This window comes from Temnothorax curvispinosus, unplaced genomic scaffold (genome assembly GCF_003070985.1).
Source record: "Temnothorax curvispinosus isolate PA1 unplaced genomic scaffold, ASM307098v1 QBEX01001491.1, whole genome shotgun sequence".
Classification (NCBI taxonomy): domain Eukaryota; kingdom Metazoa; phylum Arthropoda; class Insecta; order Hymenoptera; family Formicidae; genus Temnothorax; species Temnothorax curvispinosus.
In genome coordinates this window covers 289,856-308,022 of record NW_020211271.1, presented here as the reverse complement: position 1 = coordinate 308,022, position 18,167 = coordinate 289,856, and the positions used below count along the sequence as shown (strand labels likewise).

The window sequence follows — 18,167 nt, the reverse complement described above, 5'->3', positions numbered from 1 at the left end:
TCGCTAAACCATCATCGATAATGATAATCGTTCAGGGAACTGCCGGCATTGATCGAGAATCTTATTTTTAAAGGGGAAAATTCTGCCCCGCGAGTATATCAGACGCTCCCGAAATAAAAGAAGTGTAAACGTAGTGAAATTATCGATCAGCATCGCGCTTAATTAAATCGTTCGACTTAATGACGTCAACGAGCGAAAGAGCCAGCTCGTTAGCGAATCAATTCTGTATATATAGCAGTCGTTAGACAGCAGTCGAACAAGCGGCCGATTTAAATGCTGTGGTCAAAACATTTCGACGGATTCGATTCACCGCTGATTATTATCAGGGCCAGTATCCTTCACGGTAATCGTCGAATGCCTCGACCACGACTGTATAATATTCGTCGTTCCGATTTTATCTGAATATTTCACGAAGAAGAAGAAGAAGGATATATACATATATATATATATATAAGTAATCAGTTTTTGTCGTACCTTTTTATATATATTTGTTTATAATCCTCTAGCGCGTTATTTGAGGCATAAAAAAGAATTCTGACTTTAATTGAAATGCACAGTCTTTTTATTCAGCAAACAAACTCGTATCGTCTGCAAAAAGGATTAATTAATGTAGGCATCAGAAGCAACTCGAACTTGTTTATGAATCTTTACACATCCGATTAATTTTATCTGCAAAGATAAATGTAAATAAGTCGCTACAAGTATCAATAATGGTTAAATTTAAGGCGATGTGTCGGTATATTTTGATACGATGAGGTCGTTGTAACAAGGAAACGTAAACAAGACTGCGATATTTACGACGATTCAGAAGTCTACTTTGAGAATCTTACAAGACGACGAGTAGGCGGGAACATGTCCATTAATGTATTTCGTCCTTTTTCACTGTACGCGGCGTACATAAATAATACGGCCGCATGCGGACCATCACTCTCGATAAAACGAAAGTGAGATCCAACGGGATTTTGCACGACGGTCACTCGAGAGCAGGTTCATTCACTCGACTCTCTTCCCTGTTCTCCTGCGTCTGTTTTTGCCCCGAATTCATGTTGTCCATGTAAAAATATCTTGTATATTGTTTACGTCCGCAAGAACGGATTTGCGACGCTTCTGTATAACTATTTGGAATGAAAAGCGTCACTGGACGCTTTAATAAAAATGTCTAGGCGTCAATAATCTTTAAATTATTTTATATAATTGACCTACAATATCATAGAAAAATACAAGATTTAAATAATAATATAAAATCCAAACACGTGTGTTTCCGGAAGCGTATCGAATCATATTTGCGCATTTTAATTTAACTATATAATGCAGCGAATCGTCTTCGTTACGCAGCAATGAGCTTCAATTGCAGTGTTCAATTAATAAAATGCAATTAAATATAGTGCAGCTGTATGAAGGTTCCGACAATGAGACGGGGATGAGTGTAGAAATAGAAAACGATTGCCTATAATTAAAAGGTTATTCCTGACGCGGTTGACACAATCAAAAGTCACGCGAGATCTTCGATCTCCTCGATCCTCCATTGTTCAAAATCGTCTTGCACGTCGAAATGACTTCTTTCCGGATCGATGTCGTCCTCGACGTCGTTAGCGGGAATCAAACGAACCACGAAGTTGTTTCTCCAGTAGCGTCTCCATCGATGGCCGTGCAATCTGTAACGTGAAAAGGATATATTATCGGTTTACAATTATGATTTTCACTGATCTCTGCGACTACGCGGATATATTACTCGTCTCAATTACTCTTTTTGTGAGATTATAATTTCGAGACACGGTGTGTGGCTGCAATGGGGTAGTTCTCCAAATTTTTTATAATTACATAATCGCGCTTGTATAATATCTTAATTAACTCATTTTCCATTAACGACCGTTTTTATCCGCGCACGAGCGCGAGCTGATTTAACGGCTTACCTCCCTAACGTAATTATCCATCGCCAATAAGCTATCAGCGTCAATAAGCAGGTTGGTAGCATGGCGACTATCATCCAGGGTATCTCGTAAAAGCCGTTTCGCAGCAACATTTTCAAGGCCAAGGCGCACACGTAACAGGAAAACGCAGCTACGGGCGTGGTCATCACCAAATACCCGATATCGAGTAGCATCTCCTCGTGAAAGAGAACGTATTAAGTAGGAGTAATTGATAGCAATTAAAAGTCTAATTACGTGGAGAACGACGTTCAGGTGATATCCTATTAAATGTTTGTATCAACGTGTAAGATAATTTCAATTTTACATGACACCATATCGTTACTGCGATAATATCCCGTGTAGACTCAATACTTTATAGCTAGCATCCCTACCAACGGTTTACAAATGTTTAATGCAATGTATTTTGTACGGTAATGAAAGCGTACCATTCAAGAACTTAATTAAAGACGCTTTCAGCCTGACGCTCTCGGATGAAATGAAATGAAAGCGGAAGGAAAAGCATATAATGATCTCTTTTTCTCTCTCTCTCTCTCTCTCTCTTACCTGTCGAGTGGCTATTACGGTGCGGAACCATATTACGACGCTACGAAAGAGGCTGTAACGCCTTACTCTTTTGATCGCATATTTGTAGCCGCAGAGCTCGCATCTCACGCGACCGGACTCGGTTAGCCATCTCTCGAGACACTCAGCGTGCACCAGGGCCACCGTACCCCGGCATCTGTCGCGCCATTAAACGCTATATAAGGAAGGACAGCTACCTCTCTTAACTAAACTAGTCTATTATCGCGCGATTTCTGTATCATCCGCGATAATTCGCCGATTTACATGTCTACTCGCGCTCCATTTGGAGAGGTATTCCTGTAACACCCTTCTCGTTTCGATCGCGATTTTTTTCTCACGATGAATGTTAATTCCCAGGCATGACTTGAACTTAATTAGACACATTCAACACATCGTCGACTTGAAAAGATTAATGACCAATCTTTTTTCGAATAGAAAGTAATGAAAATCATATGATTCGAAGTAGGAGATATATAAACGCTCATTTTAATTTCATTCGGAATGAATCTTGGCTTTCTCGAACGGGCTGAGAGCTTACTTGCAAGCCGAGATCAAAGGACCGAGATAAACGAAGTTCGACGGTGTTGATGTCTGATCGTCCTGACTTTCAGAGTCACATGACTGATGGTTTTCCGCGATCGGAGCATGTCCGCCGCCCATGTGACAGATTCTACAAATATCGCCGGAGCCAACACACGCGTCTGAAATTATTTTATCCAGTTTATTTTATATCATGCCACATTTACTTTCAGATTTGTTTTACAGACCTTAACGACTACTAGTAATTAATGTTCCAATATGACATAATTATGTTTTCTAATATGAAACAGGGATACAAATTTTATTTAAAATATACCATCCTTATTTTGTGATTCCGTATCGGCACATTTCTCGTCATTTCCCTCTGTTTCCGGATCAGCTTTTGCGTTATCCAATATTCGGCTCGTTTTGGGCACTGCCTGAATTTCTTCCTTAACGGAACTTTCCGGACTTACTTGCGCGACGGATTTATCGCGTTCACTTGCCGCTAATAAATGTGCAACATGTGTCATATTATATATGTATCTTTAATAAATTTTTAATTATGCATGTAATTTATTTTTTGAAAATAACATTGGAAATTTTGAGAAATCTTAATTTTGCGCATAAAATTTTCTTTATTAACTGAATATAATTTAAATTATGTGTATTAAACTAACATATTAATCTTGTGCACAATAAGTTTGTCTGACAAAGAAAATTAATGTTAACCTATTTCATTCGTACGTCCGCTGTCATTTTTAGGCTCTGCGTTCTCGACGTGTGACATCAAAGGTGCTTTGCGCGCATTTTGGTGTACGCGCTTCCGGGACAAATCTAAAATTTTCCTTCAGGATTTTTCAGCAACCCGCCGCGATCGGCAGATGCGCTCGTTTGTGTCACGTTCCGTAGTCACGTTATTAGTCATATGATGTGATCGATCTTTTTAACAATCGATTAGTTAGCTCAGAAGTTCTATCTGTTACATCGAGAATGTAAAAACTAGATACTTTACAACGAACCATTACGAATTAAATTTAACTAAATTCAACTTTATGTCAATCGAGCAGCGCGCGAGTTTCTCTAAAGCCAAAATCAACAACGTTTCCTCATTTTACCTTGTTGCAAGTTTATAAGTCGCCGCAATTAAGCACGCGGAAGACATGCGGCAATGACGGGTGTGATGTTCAAGATGATACGAAATTTCATGGTGTCCGGCTCCACTGAAAACAACCGCGGGAAGACAAGGCATTTGCGTTGTTATCAGCTGTTCTTATCGTCTCGCGCTCCTCACGACCGCACCGAGACGGCTTATCTCAACGCATGCCACTCACACATGCTGGGATTAAGCATTCTCGGACACGTCGCGCATCTTCATTTTTCACGTTAATTATTTTTTTCGATGCTCGTGCGATAGTTGAGCAGCACAGCAGAGTGATCTCGGCTCTAATAGGAGACCCCAGGCAATTAAACTCTTGCATGTAACGACGTAGCAAATCGACGTGATTTGTTTCGATAAAATCTCTCGACCAGCGGTAGCACCGGTTTGTTACCTTGGTGCGTTATATGCCTCGGCAGGAAATTAGGCTACTAATTGCATATCGGCCAATAGCGCAGCGTTAAATTAGAAATTGCGGATTCATCTAGTCTCTTTAGACGTGGTGGCCGCGAAGTTGTAGTATCATGACGGCATTAACTCGTCCTACAGTCATTTTAATTGGTATACGCCATATAATGAACATCAATTATATCGAGATCGTATTAAATTGAAATCAATTTAACATTCATGAAATCTCGAAGGACGTGGAAGGATCGTTAAGATTTAAAGTCGATGGTGAAGCCCTTTTTCGCGTTCGTTGGAAATTTTCTCCGCGTTGTTAATCGAGGAGCCGCCGGAAATGCGTCCATCCGATCGCGGTATATCCACGGGAAGCCCGATCAGTCAACAACCACCGTCGCGCGCCACAAAACCGATCCCGTGTTTTTGGCATCGGACACGTTTCTCGTGGGCGGAGATTTCGACGCCACCGTCCTAGCTGCCTCCGGTCCGAGAGTGGACCGCCGGATTATTCTTTTAATGCTTCCGCGATCTCGCGCGGGATATTTCGGAATCGGTTTCCGGCACCGCGCGAAACATAAGTCCGGCCTGTATGTGGGTACGAGACTTGGATACGAGGACTCGGAGGGCTATTATTTGCGGCGAGTCTCGGCCACTTTTCGGAAACGCGCGCCTACGGATATCCGTTGACCTGGCGAATTAGGAGAGCGGAGGTCTCGTGCGCTAGACCTGGCAAGCTCTCGTAGAAAACATCTCTGGCGAGGAAACGAGAGCAAGTATCTTCTCATATCGAAAGCTCGAGGAAGTGAATAATTTATCTTAAATATATCTCTATCGAGAAATAATTTTAGGCAGAAAGAAGTGCTTTAAATTTCGAATTTAATATATAGATATAAAGATAACCGCAAATATCGAGAAACGAATAAGTATATACGATACCTATATTAAAAGTGACAAGTCATTTAACTTCGTAAGTAAATGTAAAAGAAAAATTAAAGTAAATTTTCTCTTTAACGACGATAAATCTTCCTCTTTTAATGACTGCTTTATTATCAAGATTTATAATTTAGCCGAGTTTTACCCCAAGAGTGTTGCACGTTAAGCAGGCTGATTAGAAAATCAAACGAATCGATTGAATTGGACGGTATTTCGCCTCGAGGAAGTCGAAAACGTCGGTGACGAGACAGCGGTCGGCAGGTGCCAAGTCTACCCTGTTTTATTTCTCTGTTGCTCTCGTTTGCCTCTCTCTTTGTTTCTCTCTCTCTCTCTCCAATCGTCGCTCGATCGCTTCATTTCTCTCACGCTCGTACACGCTCGAAGGAAATGTCAAGTCGGCGGGGCCATTTCCATGGCTGCTATTTCTGCCAGGTGGCCGATACCCGAGTCTAACCGACCGTCCGTCCGCCATTTTCCTACTCGACGTTTTTGGTTCAAGATTAATTAAATGCGTCTGGAAATAGTTACGATGGTCGGCAGCCGCGAACGGGGCGCGGAAGCGAAGGGCGCGGGCGAGGGGGTCCCACCAGTGGTGGACTCCACGCACGGTTGGATATCCGCAGCGCGCGATGTTAATCTTCGCGCGCACCTCTCCTGCCAGGAGCAACGAGAGCAAATAGTATACTTAAGTCGCGATCGAGACCTTGTGAGAAATCTCTCTGCGCAAATTTTTATTCTAACATATTACCACAGTGTTTTGTTCCCGTTTATCATTTGCGTTTGCAAATTAGAATCTAATTGTATAAAAATAGGATGTTGAATTTTTAAAACTTATGATAGAAATATCACCGATAGGACAGATAAAAGAGGCTAAAACTGTAAAAATTTTAGATGTCGAATAAGCAAAGTCTATCTTATACATGTCCCGATTTGATATCATTTTAGATATTGATTTAGTAATAATATCAACATTCTCTTCGCTATACACATTTCGAGGTCGCAACAGCGGCTTGAGGGTAAGCGAGTGTCGCAAAATGAAAGTGACCAGGGCTTCTAGATGAGTTGAGGATGAACCAAGGCTCTGCGACGCTGGGTCACGTTCAAACTGAATGGACCTGGAGACTCATTCATAATCGATACACTTGCGTGATTCCAACCTGGCCGACGGTGCCAACGAAGATTCATTGAGCTGCGAGATATTCCAGAAACCTTCACCTCCCGAACCAGATATTAATTCGTTTTTACAGGTCAGGCTTTGCGTTTCGTTGCACGGACCCCCTCTTGTATTTTCCGCGAGAAAAACCGTTGTACATCCTTCTTTGCGCACATATTATATACTGAATTATTCGAAAATCCTCGGGTGCATTTTTGTAAGTCTTCAAACTCGAAGTCTATCGAGCACGAACGTTAGACATCGATGATATTTACGAATGCAGAAGCGGCGTCTCAACGTCGCACGTGTTTCGAAGGGAGAGCGGTTAGGGCCCACAAACCAGCTAAAGATAGCAGCCGAAGGGGTCATTTCGCGATTCCTTCTCTTTCTCTCTTTTCTTCTTTCCCCCTCCCGATCTTCTTCGCTTTCTCGCCCTCTTCTTTCAAGATCGCAATTTATAGAAGCACTCGGCACCTGTCACCTTTCCCGCGGCTCACCGAGGACGCGCGCATTCTGCCTCCATCTCGGCACCGGCCACAGGAATAACCGACGGACCTCGTCGTGCCCGGTGAAGAAACAGCGAAGAAGCAGAAAGAAGAATACTTTGAAACATTTCGCCGCATCGCGCGTTTCAAAACAACGCGCGTTTGAAGCGACGGAATGTCTTCCAGAGAAACTGGAGAAAGAAGCGTCATCTTCCATCAATCATATTGTTTTGCGGAAGTACGAGAAAGAGAGAGTGAGGAGGGAGGAGAGAGGAGAGAGAGAGAGAGATTTTCCACGAGATTTCAAGAATAAGACACAAGGATTTCTTTTTCGTAATTATTTCTCTTAACTCAAAAAGTTGCCTACTTAAGCGCGACTTTAAGGAGGTCCTAAGCTAGAAAAATGTGTTTATACTGTTTATAGTTCTCCGTAGATATGAATATTGACATTTTTTTATATTGCGTTACGCTATACGACGCGTGCGACGCTAGTTCCTGATTACACGATAACACTCGTTAGTACACGGAACAGCGAGCGCGACGTTAACAGGAAGCGTACATCCGCGTGACCCGCAACGGGCGCCGTACCCTTTAAGTATTAACGGCGGCACTCGCCCTACGTGATCCTCCTGCTTACAACGCGATTCCGCGCTGTCAATCGCGCGATCTTCCGTCCTATAATTTACCACGCTTAGGTTAACACGTCGGCAACGATCGGAGGCGCGCGTAGAAGGGAGCGGAGACCGCCCGCCGAGCGATTCGACGCCGAACCCGCCGAGGCTCGACCTATAAAATAGATATATAGAATGTCGGAATTATATCGAATTTACAAGTGGACCGTAAATCAATTCGAAAATGATCCCGCCGTTAAATTAACAAGATGAGAAGTTTGATTTCGACCATTTGAATCGTAAAAAAGGTGACGTATCTCCCTATCTGTTAAGCGCCGCGTTAAGGAAATTTATCGTTTCTTTTGTGCGTGCCGCTACGGCACGCAACCTTGGATGGCAGCGTGTCGATCGGCCGTTGATCGCAGTTGGGAACCGTTTTGAATTATTCGCGAGCCTGGCGACAACGTCTGGGACAAATGCCACCCTCGCGCCGTTTACGCGTCGAAAGCAAACACAGACGGCAAAAAGGCGATCTCGCTCGTAAAGGGCGACACGGGTTTATCATCGTCACGTTGAAATGCCGTCGTACGACGAACAACATTTGCGACGCTGACCGTGCCGCACTTACGTAAGCTGCTGGCTTGGGACGTTTGCTTTGGAAATCGGAGCAATGTATTTATTTTTAATTATCTCATCCCCATACAGATATTACAGACCTTTCCTCACGCGCGCGGCTACAGCTTGTGTTACAATTAATAGCTTGTACGTTTTATTACGATAATTGCCGCAATCGTAGTGATTATTCATTAGACATAAAGACGAGACATTTCGCGAGAGAAGTGTCTTGCCGGATTAATGTCGCGCGCGTGTGGTAGAAGTTAAAAAACGGCCGACTGATAAAACTCGTTTGCGAAGCACTGAGATATTTACACACGTGGATTGATGGACATTAATTGAAAATAGGGCGGGTTTTTTCTGTTCTGCCGACGACAAGAGCCGCGCGCGAGCCGCTTTCGTCTCGTAACCTCGATTTCCCGCGACTTCGTCGCGTAACGTCGGCGATACACGGACGACGGGGCGACACAATCCTATTTTTGCGAATGCACCAGACAGTTGGACGTCTCCTCCGGCGGTTCTATTTACGTATCATAGCGAGCCGCGAGCGACGAGACGTAAAATACATACGGGACGCGGGCATTATTAGCGCGATGTCTGTTGTCCGCGTTCGCGAGGTTTAATATAAAGGGATAGTTTTCCTCTTGCAGCTGTCGCTATCTCGCAAATTTTACTCGTTAGTGTGCATCGAGATTCACGCGCTTTTTCTGAACGCAGAGAAATCGTACTGTAAACGATCATAATATCTTTTTATTAAAAAGAAACTTGCTGATAATTGATTAAACATTAAGAATATGTTAATATTTTACCATGACGCAAATATTAAACTTTACATAGAAATCATTTCATAAAAAAGACTAGGAAAGATTATTGTTATAAATTTAGTTAAACTTAACTGATTACATTCGTTTGTCGCATATATTATTTAAAAATTCTTATAAATTGCATCATCCTTTTTATTTGATCGCGGCCTGCTCAGAATCATAAGAAGGAACCGTATCTGCCTGTCCATCTAAACCGCAGCGCGAGAAGAATCAGGATCTCCTAATGATGGGCAGATCCTGTCGTGGCACAAGCTCTTCTTAACGAGACACGTTACGTTAGTAAAAGTTAATTTCATTATCTTTCTGATCGAGAGGATTCGTCGCCGTATTATACGATACAGCTTTTGCTTAACGGCCGCAAAGTCTGGCGTGATACCGGAGAAGTATATGCCCCGCGGGAGCTGAACGCATCGCTTCGTAGCATTAAAGCTAATGGCCGTAATAAAGGGTTCCCTCGGTGAGCACGGACAGTTTGTCGTAACATAAAAATGTTGTCGTAACATGAAAATTCTGCCCCGCGCGTAATTGCGTAGCCCCTCGGCCTTCTTTCCGGGCTACCGCGTGTCTCTTGCGGTAATCGCCAGGATCTTATAGCGTAGGATCTGTCAGGAGAAGAGAAATCGCATGCTGAGGTCTATCTTCTCGCCGACAAGATTTTCTCTCTTAACTCCTTTTCCCTGTCCTCTTCGTGACGATAACAGAGATATCATCCGTTTGTTATTACTTCTCTGCGCCTCGACTCGCCTCGCCAGTTTTACGACTAGTCCACCGTGTTGTCACGCGAGAGAGGCCATTGTCGCGTCTTCCTCAGACGCGATTCTAGATTTACCGGCCGTTTACGTCAAAGAACGCACCGCCGTGTCTTACCGGTCATATTTCTCCTCCGAGCGACAGAGGAGGAGCTCTCTTGCTCCTCTCGAATTCCATTCCATTCTACCTCGACTATTTTCTTTCTCCACCTCGCCGTTTTCATCCTTTGAGTGCGAAGGCGGAGGAAAAGATCGGTGTGCGCCGCGAAACAAGAATCCGTGAAACTCCAAGATGAACGACACGAGCTGGTGTCGCGGCTTTATGCATCGGATTTAAGCCTTTCGGTGTAAAAGGCTCGTCGAGGTCCTTATACTCATTCGAATCAGCGTGCTGCTCCTTTTCCTACGAGAGAACTTGGCGAGCTTAACCGGAATGAAGATGTGAGACGCAACGTTCGCTTTTGCAAAGAACCGCGGTGAATTAAACTTGGATTTCACGGCAACTGGATTTATAAGGCAATTCCGTCCTCGCTGCGGCGCGCCCCGGCTCTCGTAACGTATCACAGAATAATTTTAACACGCGGTTTACTTCGGTATCTATATAGCTCGCATCGCACACGCCACGCTCGCCTAGCGTTCGCGCATAAGTATATAGTGCGCGCGTTATAGCCCGGCGAGAGCGAGACGCGCGGCTAATCCGCCGTTTTCTTCCAACGTCGGCCGAGCAAGGGGTTTGCACTACTTGCACTACCGCGTCTAAATTCGCGTCCGCGTAAATCATCGTGCTCACGCACGCACGTGCGTGCCCGCGGCCACGCGCCGCGGGTACACTCCGTTCCTCGCGTCTTCGTTTTTATCCTCCCGGCACACGGCCCGCGCGAGTTCTTCCTACCCTGCGCCTGCCCGTCGGAAGATCGCCGTATCGCGTCGTGCGTATCTCTTTACCCGTATAGTTAATCCCTTCGCTCTGCTTCGCTTCGCATCGCGGGGAACGCGATACACGCTTGGGGCCGCGGTGAACGCGTTGGGGATCGTCCGTCACGAGGTCCGCGAAGCGAGAATGTACATCGCGTTGCGTAGATCGAGTTAGTAGTTACAATTGCAAAATACCCGTTGCCGCCAGCTTTAACTGCGTCTCTCATCGCACTCTCGAGCCTTTTCTTAAGGATTTTTTGGTTAAAATTTTTTAACATTTAACATTGAATGCCTTTACTCTGTATTTTCTTAATTGACCGTTTGATTAATGATTGAGCAGTGATTAATAGTTGTCACTGGCGATGACAATAACAACTGCGATAATGACAATAATAACGCGTAATGAGCGCCGGCTTTTTACCGGCTCTAACTCCATGCAGATGCGTGTTGTGATATTACCGTGGAGAAAACTGCATGGCATCGCCGCGGGTATTACGCGGCGGAGAAAAACCGTGGAGAACGATTAAAAATCCTGGTCGAGGAGCTCTCTCGTGCGCTTAAGCGCAGCCGGTCATGGCACGTGAACGGTGCTCGCACGCACGCACGTGCGTGAACGCGATGATTTACACGGTACGCGGATTTAGAACGTATACCCGCCGGTTGTTCCTCGGGCATGCGTGCGTGGTTGCGTACGCCCGAACATGTTCGTGCACATTTTAAAGCTTTAAGCGGACGTTAAAAATAACGTTAGTCTGTGAAGTAAAAAAGCTCATTACGTAATATATGCTATATTAAGTAACATGTTATCGAACTCCGTTTAGTCTTGAAACGCCATGTGTATCTTGAGCTGAATGTTATCGTTTGCGATGAAAATTATGAGTTTCATATATTTTTTGGATATTCAGGATATTAATTTCGAGTTAAAATCCACATGATAATTTTACCCCAAAAAATTGAGCAGTTTTACGCTGGGAGGAAAAAATAAATTCAGATTATTAGTTCGATCCTCGAAAATATGGTTACTTTACTTAGTAAAAGGTGTCTCTCTCGATATAGATCTGAATCAAATTCAAACGTATTTACATATTTACAGTTGGGAAAGCGTATTACTTTTTTTTGAGGCGCGTCGTTTCGACGCGCCAGAGTTCTTTATAACGAGCGTACTTTTTCTTCGAGGGAGAACCCCTTCGCTACTCGGAAAAAGGAAGCGACGTTAATGTCGCGCGACCCGACTGCTAGACGGTGCGGCCGCGGAAGACCTTGCCCGTCGTTCTTCGTGTGTTTGAATTTAGAAGAATTTAGTTCCAGGAAAGAGTTTGCGAAGGGTTTCTCCAGTAGTCCATTTCCACGTGCTGATCATTTCGCGTCACCCTTGTCTAGCACGAGAGATACTCTTCGGCCCTTCGGAACAACATCTTGATTAAATATAGAATTACTTTTAGGGTAATTTTTTCTGAATGACATCAGGCAATATTTTGTAACATAAGTTCGCATATATTAAAATTATTACGATGAGAAATCTTACGTGAATATTGAATTTTGATGATTCTTCACGCATAAAAATGTTTAGACAGAAAAAGACTAATAATACATATGAACGCATTAAGTACATTAGGCCGTAGCGACATTTTAGCGCGTAAGGTCGTCGTTCCCCGCGCGAGCTATTCTCTTCCACGTATCACCGTGCTCGTTTTACCCGTGGCGGACAGAACATAATGAGGGAAGCGAGAATAGTCCTTAGAAAATGAAGCAAGGAGAGACGCTTAGGGAAAAGAGGCCTCTCGGATGCTCCGAGAGAGATGACTGACGAACGTCGCTAATGAGAGGAGCGCGTGCGTTCCGTATTTTCCTCCTTCCTTGAACGCGAACCTTTGAAAATTCGGTTAACGACTCGGGCGAACAACGGGTCCCGTCTCCCTGTTTCGTTTCTAAATTCCTTTAGTCACGAGTCCCCCACGAGTTGCTTCCTTTTTCTTTTTCTCCACAAAGAAGCGCGAGAGTTAGCTGTGCAAAACGCGAGACGATCTTCTCCACGAGTTACTTCAAGCGCGAAGTGGGAGGTATTTTCGCCGCGCCGTATATTTCCATGAGAAAAATTGCCCAATATTCGGCGCTCCCGGTTTTATGATGGGCATAAAGCACGAGCTCTCTCTCTCTCCAACACCCGGCAATGGGTGTCATTTAGAAATCGCGGAGACAAAAAGGAAGATTCGCTTTAATGTCCCTGCGGGATGAAAAAGATCCGTCGCGGCCGATCCCCTTTTTAGACCGCCTTGGCGCTAACCGGCGATACCTCAAAGAACGGAGGAGACGTTCCTTTGGTGTACATCGTTCTCCGAATAATATTCTCTTTCCCCCTTTCGCCGCGCTCCGATCCACAAATGTTTGATCTCGCTGGAAATAGGAAACCGGTGAACGCTCGGCTTCTCTCTGTTTGACGTTTGCTCGGTTGCGATGTCGCTTGCAGTCGGCACGCACCTTTCATGCATATCGTGCAATGTGCAGCCCAGATTTATATAACGAAAACGGAATATGATCGTTTACGAGACGGTGAGATTAAATTTTAAAATGCGCATTTAAACTTAATTGTAAATCGCACGGGCATCTAGCGATGAGAGCGATATACTGAGGATTTATCGGTATGTACATACAAGAAAACAAATTGCTCCGCGCGTGGAAAATCCGGCGATAAGCCTGCCCTGTAGATAACGAGAACGCAAGCCACGGAGTTGCATTAAATGCGGCGGCAGATGGCTATACGACTTTACAGATAAAACATATCATTAAAGAGCACGTGCTCGTGCGTACCGCGTCATTGTGCGTGTATACGCATGAATTAAAATGCACGCGATTCACCAAGCCACGCGCTAAAGATGTAGATGTAATTGATGAAAATGATAAAACGTTTTGCGTCTGGAGTAAGTGATATAGTTATCGGTATGTTTATCCCCGATTAATTTGACGATTGCCACGTATACGACAGTCAATGAGTCAATTCGATTTCGACTTTTCGCCTTTCGGTGCCCTGACATTTGACGTTCACGCGAAAGCTTGACTTGGCCATGCGACCCACCGCGCGATTATGCGATTATAAGTTTTTTGCATCGCCTGCACCAGCTGGCGAAGGCCGTTTCGCTCGGATTCGATTAATCGCCGACGGGCGTTACCTCGGCCCTGGAATAATTCATGTATCCCTGGAGGTGAGCACACCAACGACGCCGGCATAGAAAATCGCAAGCGTCGATCTGGCGCCTAGTCATCGTGCGGAGATGTCAGATCAGTCAGATCGATCTACTCCGCGATGCATACCAATCGATGCATCCGTTGACGTTAGCGAACTCGGACGCGCCGCCGGCCTTTGTCTACCTCTATGTTCAATCTTGATCCCTTCCCCGATTTGCATGTCGGTCGAATTAATTTCGAAACGATACGCTAATTTGCTCGCGTTGCGCTCACGTCCTCGCGCCGAGGAGCGAGTTTCAGTCGTCCGCGGGTAGTAATCAGAGCTGTCTGCACGCAGGTAATACTTTAGAGATACATGCAAGCCCGTCGTAAAACAGGGGATAAGCAGTCACGCACGATTTAATATAGCCAATAAAATTTATTAACATTCTCACGTAGTTCTCGGGGATTCTCGATTTTTTGCTGTATATACATACACAATGCAGGTGGAAATATTAAATAGTCATATGTATTTCTTAAATCTTTGCGGCATATCCTCTACCGATATTTCAGTGAATCAGTATAATCCGCTTGATTCAGGTATTACATTCTATCCGTATTTTCAAGACGGCCGATATACATAATACATACTCGCATGCCCATATTTGACTAGGATTATCGGTAACGTTATGAACGGTATCTGAGATACATGCCGTCTTTAAAGTACGAATAGGACATATTTGTATCACAGTAACATATCTAACACATGTTACGAAGTTTGTACTCCATCTGACACATGACGCTAGCGTATAAAATGCGCTTCATTACATTTACAAATACTCTAGTTGCCGTCATACGGAACCGTTGTTTTATGTACACCGAAGTATGTAAAGTCTCCTTACGAGATCGCATGACGTATCAAATTGCGGTGCGCGATGAGTTACGGCAAGATGACGGATGAGACAATTATGCAGTTATATTACTCTGTTTTGTTCGTGTATAACGAAAGATAGCTCTAATCACACTAAAAATCTAACAACTTAATTGCACTTCCATAGCCGGAGAAAATTAATTTAGGAATTTCGGTGAATGTAGCTTCTTTTACATAATATTTACAGAATATCTTCGATAAAATTATGTGTCAGTTAAATTGTGACTGCCGTTTCTTCGATGTGTAAAAAGTGACACGTCGAAAGAAGCGTCGCAGTCGTGCAGAGTCGCGGATGGAACCCAATTCCATCCGCGTAAAATTAATCGTAATAGTACCTCTGAATGCTCACCACCGAATGTAACTCTTGTACTCTTCGGTTATACTCACTCTCTTGATAGTTTCGTAACCTAGGATTATCGAGAAACTAAAGCAAGCGGATTGTACGAGCCTCGCGGACAGTCCTTTGGTAAACATGTGCAGTCCTTCCTCGATCCATAGTATCCTAAACGCACTGAGCATACTGTCTAATCGTTGCACTTGCAACCTCGCCCTCACAATGTCCAAGGGATTCGTGATGATCGTGGTCGTGAAACCCCCTAACGTGCCGGCCATCGCCTGTATACACAAGTGTGAGAACCATGTCGGAAGTATCCTTATAAGCTCGTCTATCAAGAAGATATGAAAAGTGTTATCACTTTTTTATTTCCATGGTCTGGCCACGAAGTTTCAAGTACGAAATTACCTTGATAAACTGTATACAATCCCCACCAAAGAGCGCTGTTAGGTACATACGCGCACAAGGACGCCACGTACCCTCGGTAGAAGCCGCTATAACCATCCCTCTGATAAATCAATTTTATTACTTCCGCGGAGATTTGCGCTCGAGTCTTTCCGGATTCGAGGGTCACACCTAAGGGATTCATTCCCATCTGTAAAAGACAACAGGATTAGTATCTCAGGCAAATCGAAATTGAAAAGAATTTTGTCGGAATTTCTCTCACCTTATCTACGTACACCTTGCCGTGCTTGGTATTATTTATCCCGAGAACCATTAGATGTTGACTGAGAACGTCGAAGGGAACGACTATCGTTTGCCCGACTAAACTGGCAGCACCCCCAGCGATCAACGCTTTGACCTTCGAGTCAACGTTTCCGAGGGGTGTGTCTTGCCTGAGCAAGTGCCGTACTCCCTCATAGGTCGACACGTAAAATACCCCAGAAACGATTTGAATAGAGCTTATCCAGAAGCCTCGATAAAGGCCTGGGACGCCTTCTACTTTGTAAATTTTTCTACACGCATCTATCATACCTGCGGGATAAAAGAAAATTGTATAAAGATTCGTGGGAAAGTTTCCTCTGGTAGGCTCAGTAAAATCGATTTACGTAGAACTCAATTTGCGCTACCGTTGTACATGTGATTTTGTCTTTGCACTTGGAGGCGAGTCTTGATCACCGTCAGGGGATACAGGCAGCACCTGACCGAGAACGAGGACAGCATGCTGAGCGGAAAGAATTTGGTTTTGTCCATCATGTCCCACTCGATGGTGCGGATGAACGGCGTTGCCTCTACCGCAGACATCTCTCGAATGTGAGCAGATAGTGTAGCTTGTAGCGACAGATGGATCAAGTAGGGAGATTCGCAGAGGATTTGGTCTAACTTGATGCCGCATATCTCATCGATGTGTTATGAGCATTTACGCCCAAAATTCTTTGCGAATCTGTAAGTTTGTAATTACTGATGATTTTAGCAAAGTCAATGTAAAGTTGAAAGTATAATTACATTAAGTTGAACTAAAGATTAGGTTAGCTTAACCTCAAAAGGAGGACTTTCAAATTGTATATTCGTACAAATTTACAATACATATATTGTATAATTAAATTTTTATCTTAACGCTGCAGATCAAAGATGTCTTTTTGACATCATTCTGAGACATTCTGACACGTCTTTAACAAGTTGTGCTATTAATTGCAATATGTCAAAACATCATTTTGGAATTCGATCGATTCGATAACAAAAATCATAAATTTTCGCGAGGAATTTAACCAGATTTAACCGGATTTATACGTAAAATCAATCAACAAGATTGACAGTAGAAGAAATTCAATAACACTCAAGATAGAACAATTGTGAACGAAATGTAACGATACATTTGAGACGTATGACACTGGAGCAATCCAGTGTTCCGAAACACAAGCACTTTGTCACTCTTGTATTACAATTATGAGAAAATTTGTAAGGTGATTTGTTTGAATTTTTATTATTATAAATGATAATAATTCTAAAAATATTCTAGAATTTGACTATAACAAATTGGAGCAACATAACAAAAGATAAGGAAATCGTCATTATATTATATGATCGACATATTGACAACATATTAATACAAATATATCGACGTTGTTGGTCAAACAATCACGTGGAAAGGTGCAAGTCATTCACGAAAAATCTACCGCCACTTACAATGATGTAATACACTATCATCCGAGATAATTTACTCCGAAATCTTCTTCTCGACGTTCGCCTCTACGCTATCGGAGGGAACCTTCGATGTTTACAACATACTCGGCGTGTCAACCACGTTATCGCGTATCACGTCAGCAAGCGCTTAATATATTTCTTAGCGCAAATTCATTTTCATTCACAATTTCGCGATTACGAAGTTACTCGAGATTGTAAGTAAAAGCTATGGAAAATTATGGGTCATCCATTCGGCAAGGTTGTCGCGCACGCGCTCGTATATGCTCGTATATTTCTTCTTGGTGGTGACATCTCAATGAAAATCATCCTGGCTGTCACGTGATGTATTTAACTACGGATGTTCAAAGCGGTAGCTTCTATCGATAACACAAGTGCTTATTGTCACTATGCTGGTTATATAAGACAATGAAAATGTGTATATCCTAAAAAACCGAATATTTTTCCCAATAAAAATAAATACAAGATTTTATATACCTACATACATATACATATACATACATATATAAAATTATATGTGTAGTATATATATGACCGTATAATGGTCACACATAATTTTTTTTATTACAATTAGACCTACGTTTTTTAATTTAACTCCTATGTATTACGAATGCCTCGGAATGCGCGATGCTCTATGCTCGTTTATTTTTCCTGCAATTATAGTAAAACACAGCATATAATATTTATTTGTGTAACAAGTGTCGTAAGATGAAAATTCCCGGGTACGGTTACCGCACTCGC

At 43.3% G+C, this 18,167-nt stretch overlaps 3 protein-coding genes across 5 annotated transcripts in view; 1 reads left to right on the top strand and 2 right to left on the bottom strand.

The window, feature by feature from the left end:
- Positions 1-18,167, top strand: part of LOC112464028 (colorectal mutant cancer protein) — a 142,716-nt gene that overhangs the window by 62,412 nt on the left and 62,137 nt on the right. The window lies entirely within an intron of this gene.
- On the bottom strand, positions 1,206-5,403 carry LOC112464070 (E3 ubiquitin-protein ligase MARCH2-like). The gene is made up of 6 exons (XM_025030865.1): positions 3,744-5,403; positions 3,349-3,519; positions 3,031-3,193; positions 2,475-2,649; positions 1,914-2,104; positions 1,206-1,655 (listed from the first exon to the last, which is right to left on the bottom strand). Exons 1-6 carry the CDS (start codon positions 3,799-3,801, stop codon positions 1,493-1,495), a joined length of 921 nt encoding a protein of 306 aa, XP_024886633.1. The 5' UTR covers positions 3,802-5,403; the 3' UTR covers positions 1,206-1,492.
- Positions 14,439-17,916, bottom strand: LOC112464054 (solute carrier family 25 member 44). Of its 3 annotated transcripts, none has more exons than XM_025030834.1 (5): positions 17,412-17,916; positions 16,355-16,668; positions 15,952-16,259; positions 15,693-15,879; positions 14,439-15,615 (listed from the first exon to the last, which is right to left on the bottom strand). In XM_025030834.1, the coding sequence occupies exons 2-5, from the start codon at positions 16,527-16,529 to the stop codon at positions 15,296-15,298; spliced, it is 990 nt and encodes a 329-aa protein (XP_024886602.1). In that variant the 5' UTR covers positions 16,530-16,668; positions 17,412-17,916; the 3' UTR covers positions 14,439-15,295. The 3 variants fall into 3 exon arrangements, with proteins under 3 accessions (XP_024886602.1, XP_024886622.1, XP_024886613.1); XM_025030854.1 differs by lacking the exon at positions 17,412-17,916 and adding an exon at positions 17,099-17,124; XM_025030845.1 differs by lacking the exon at positions 17,412-17,916 and adding an exon at positions 16,764-17,092.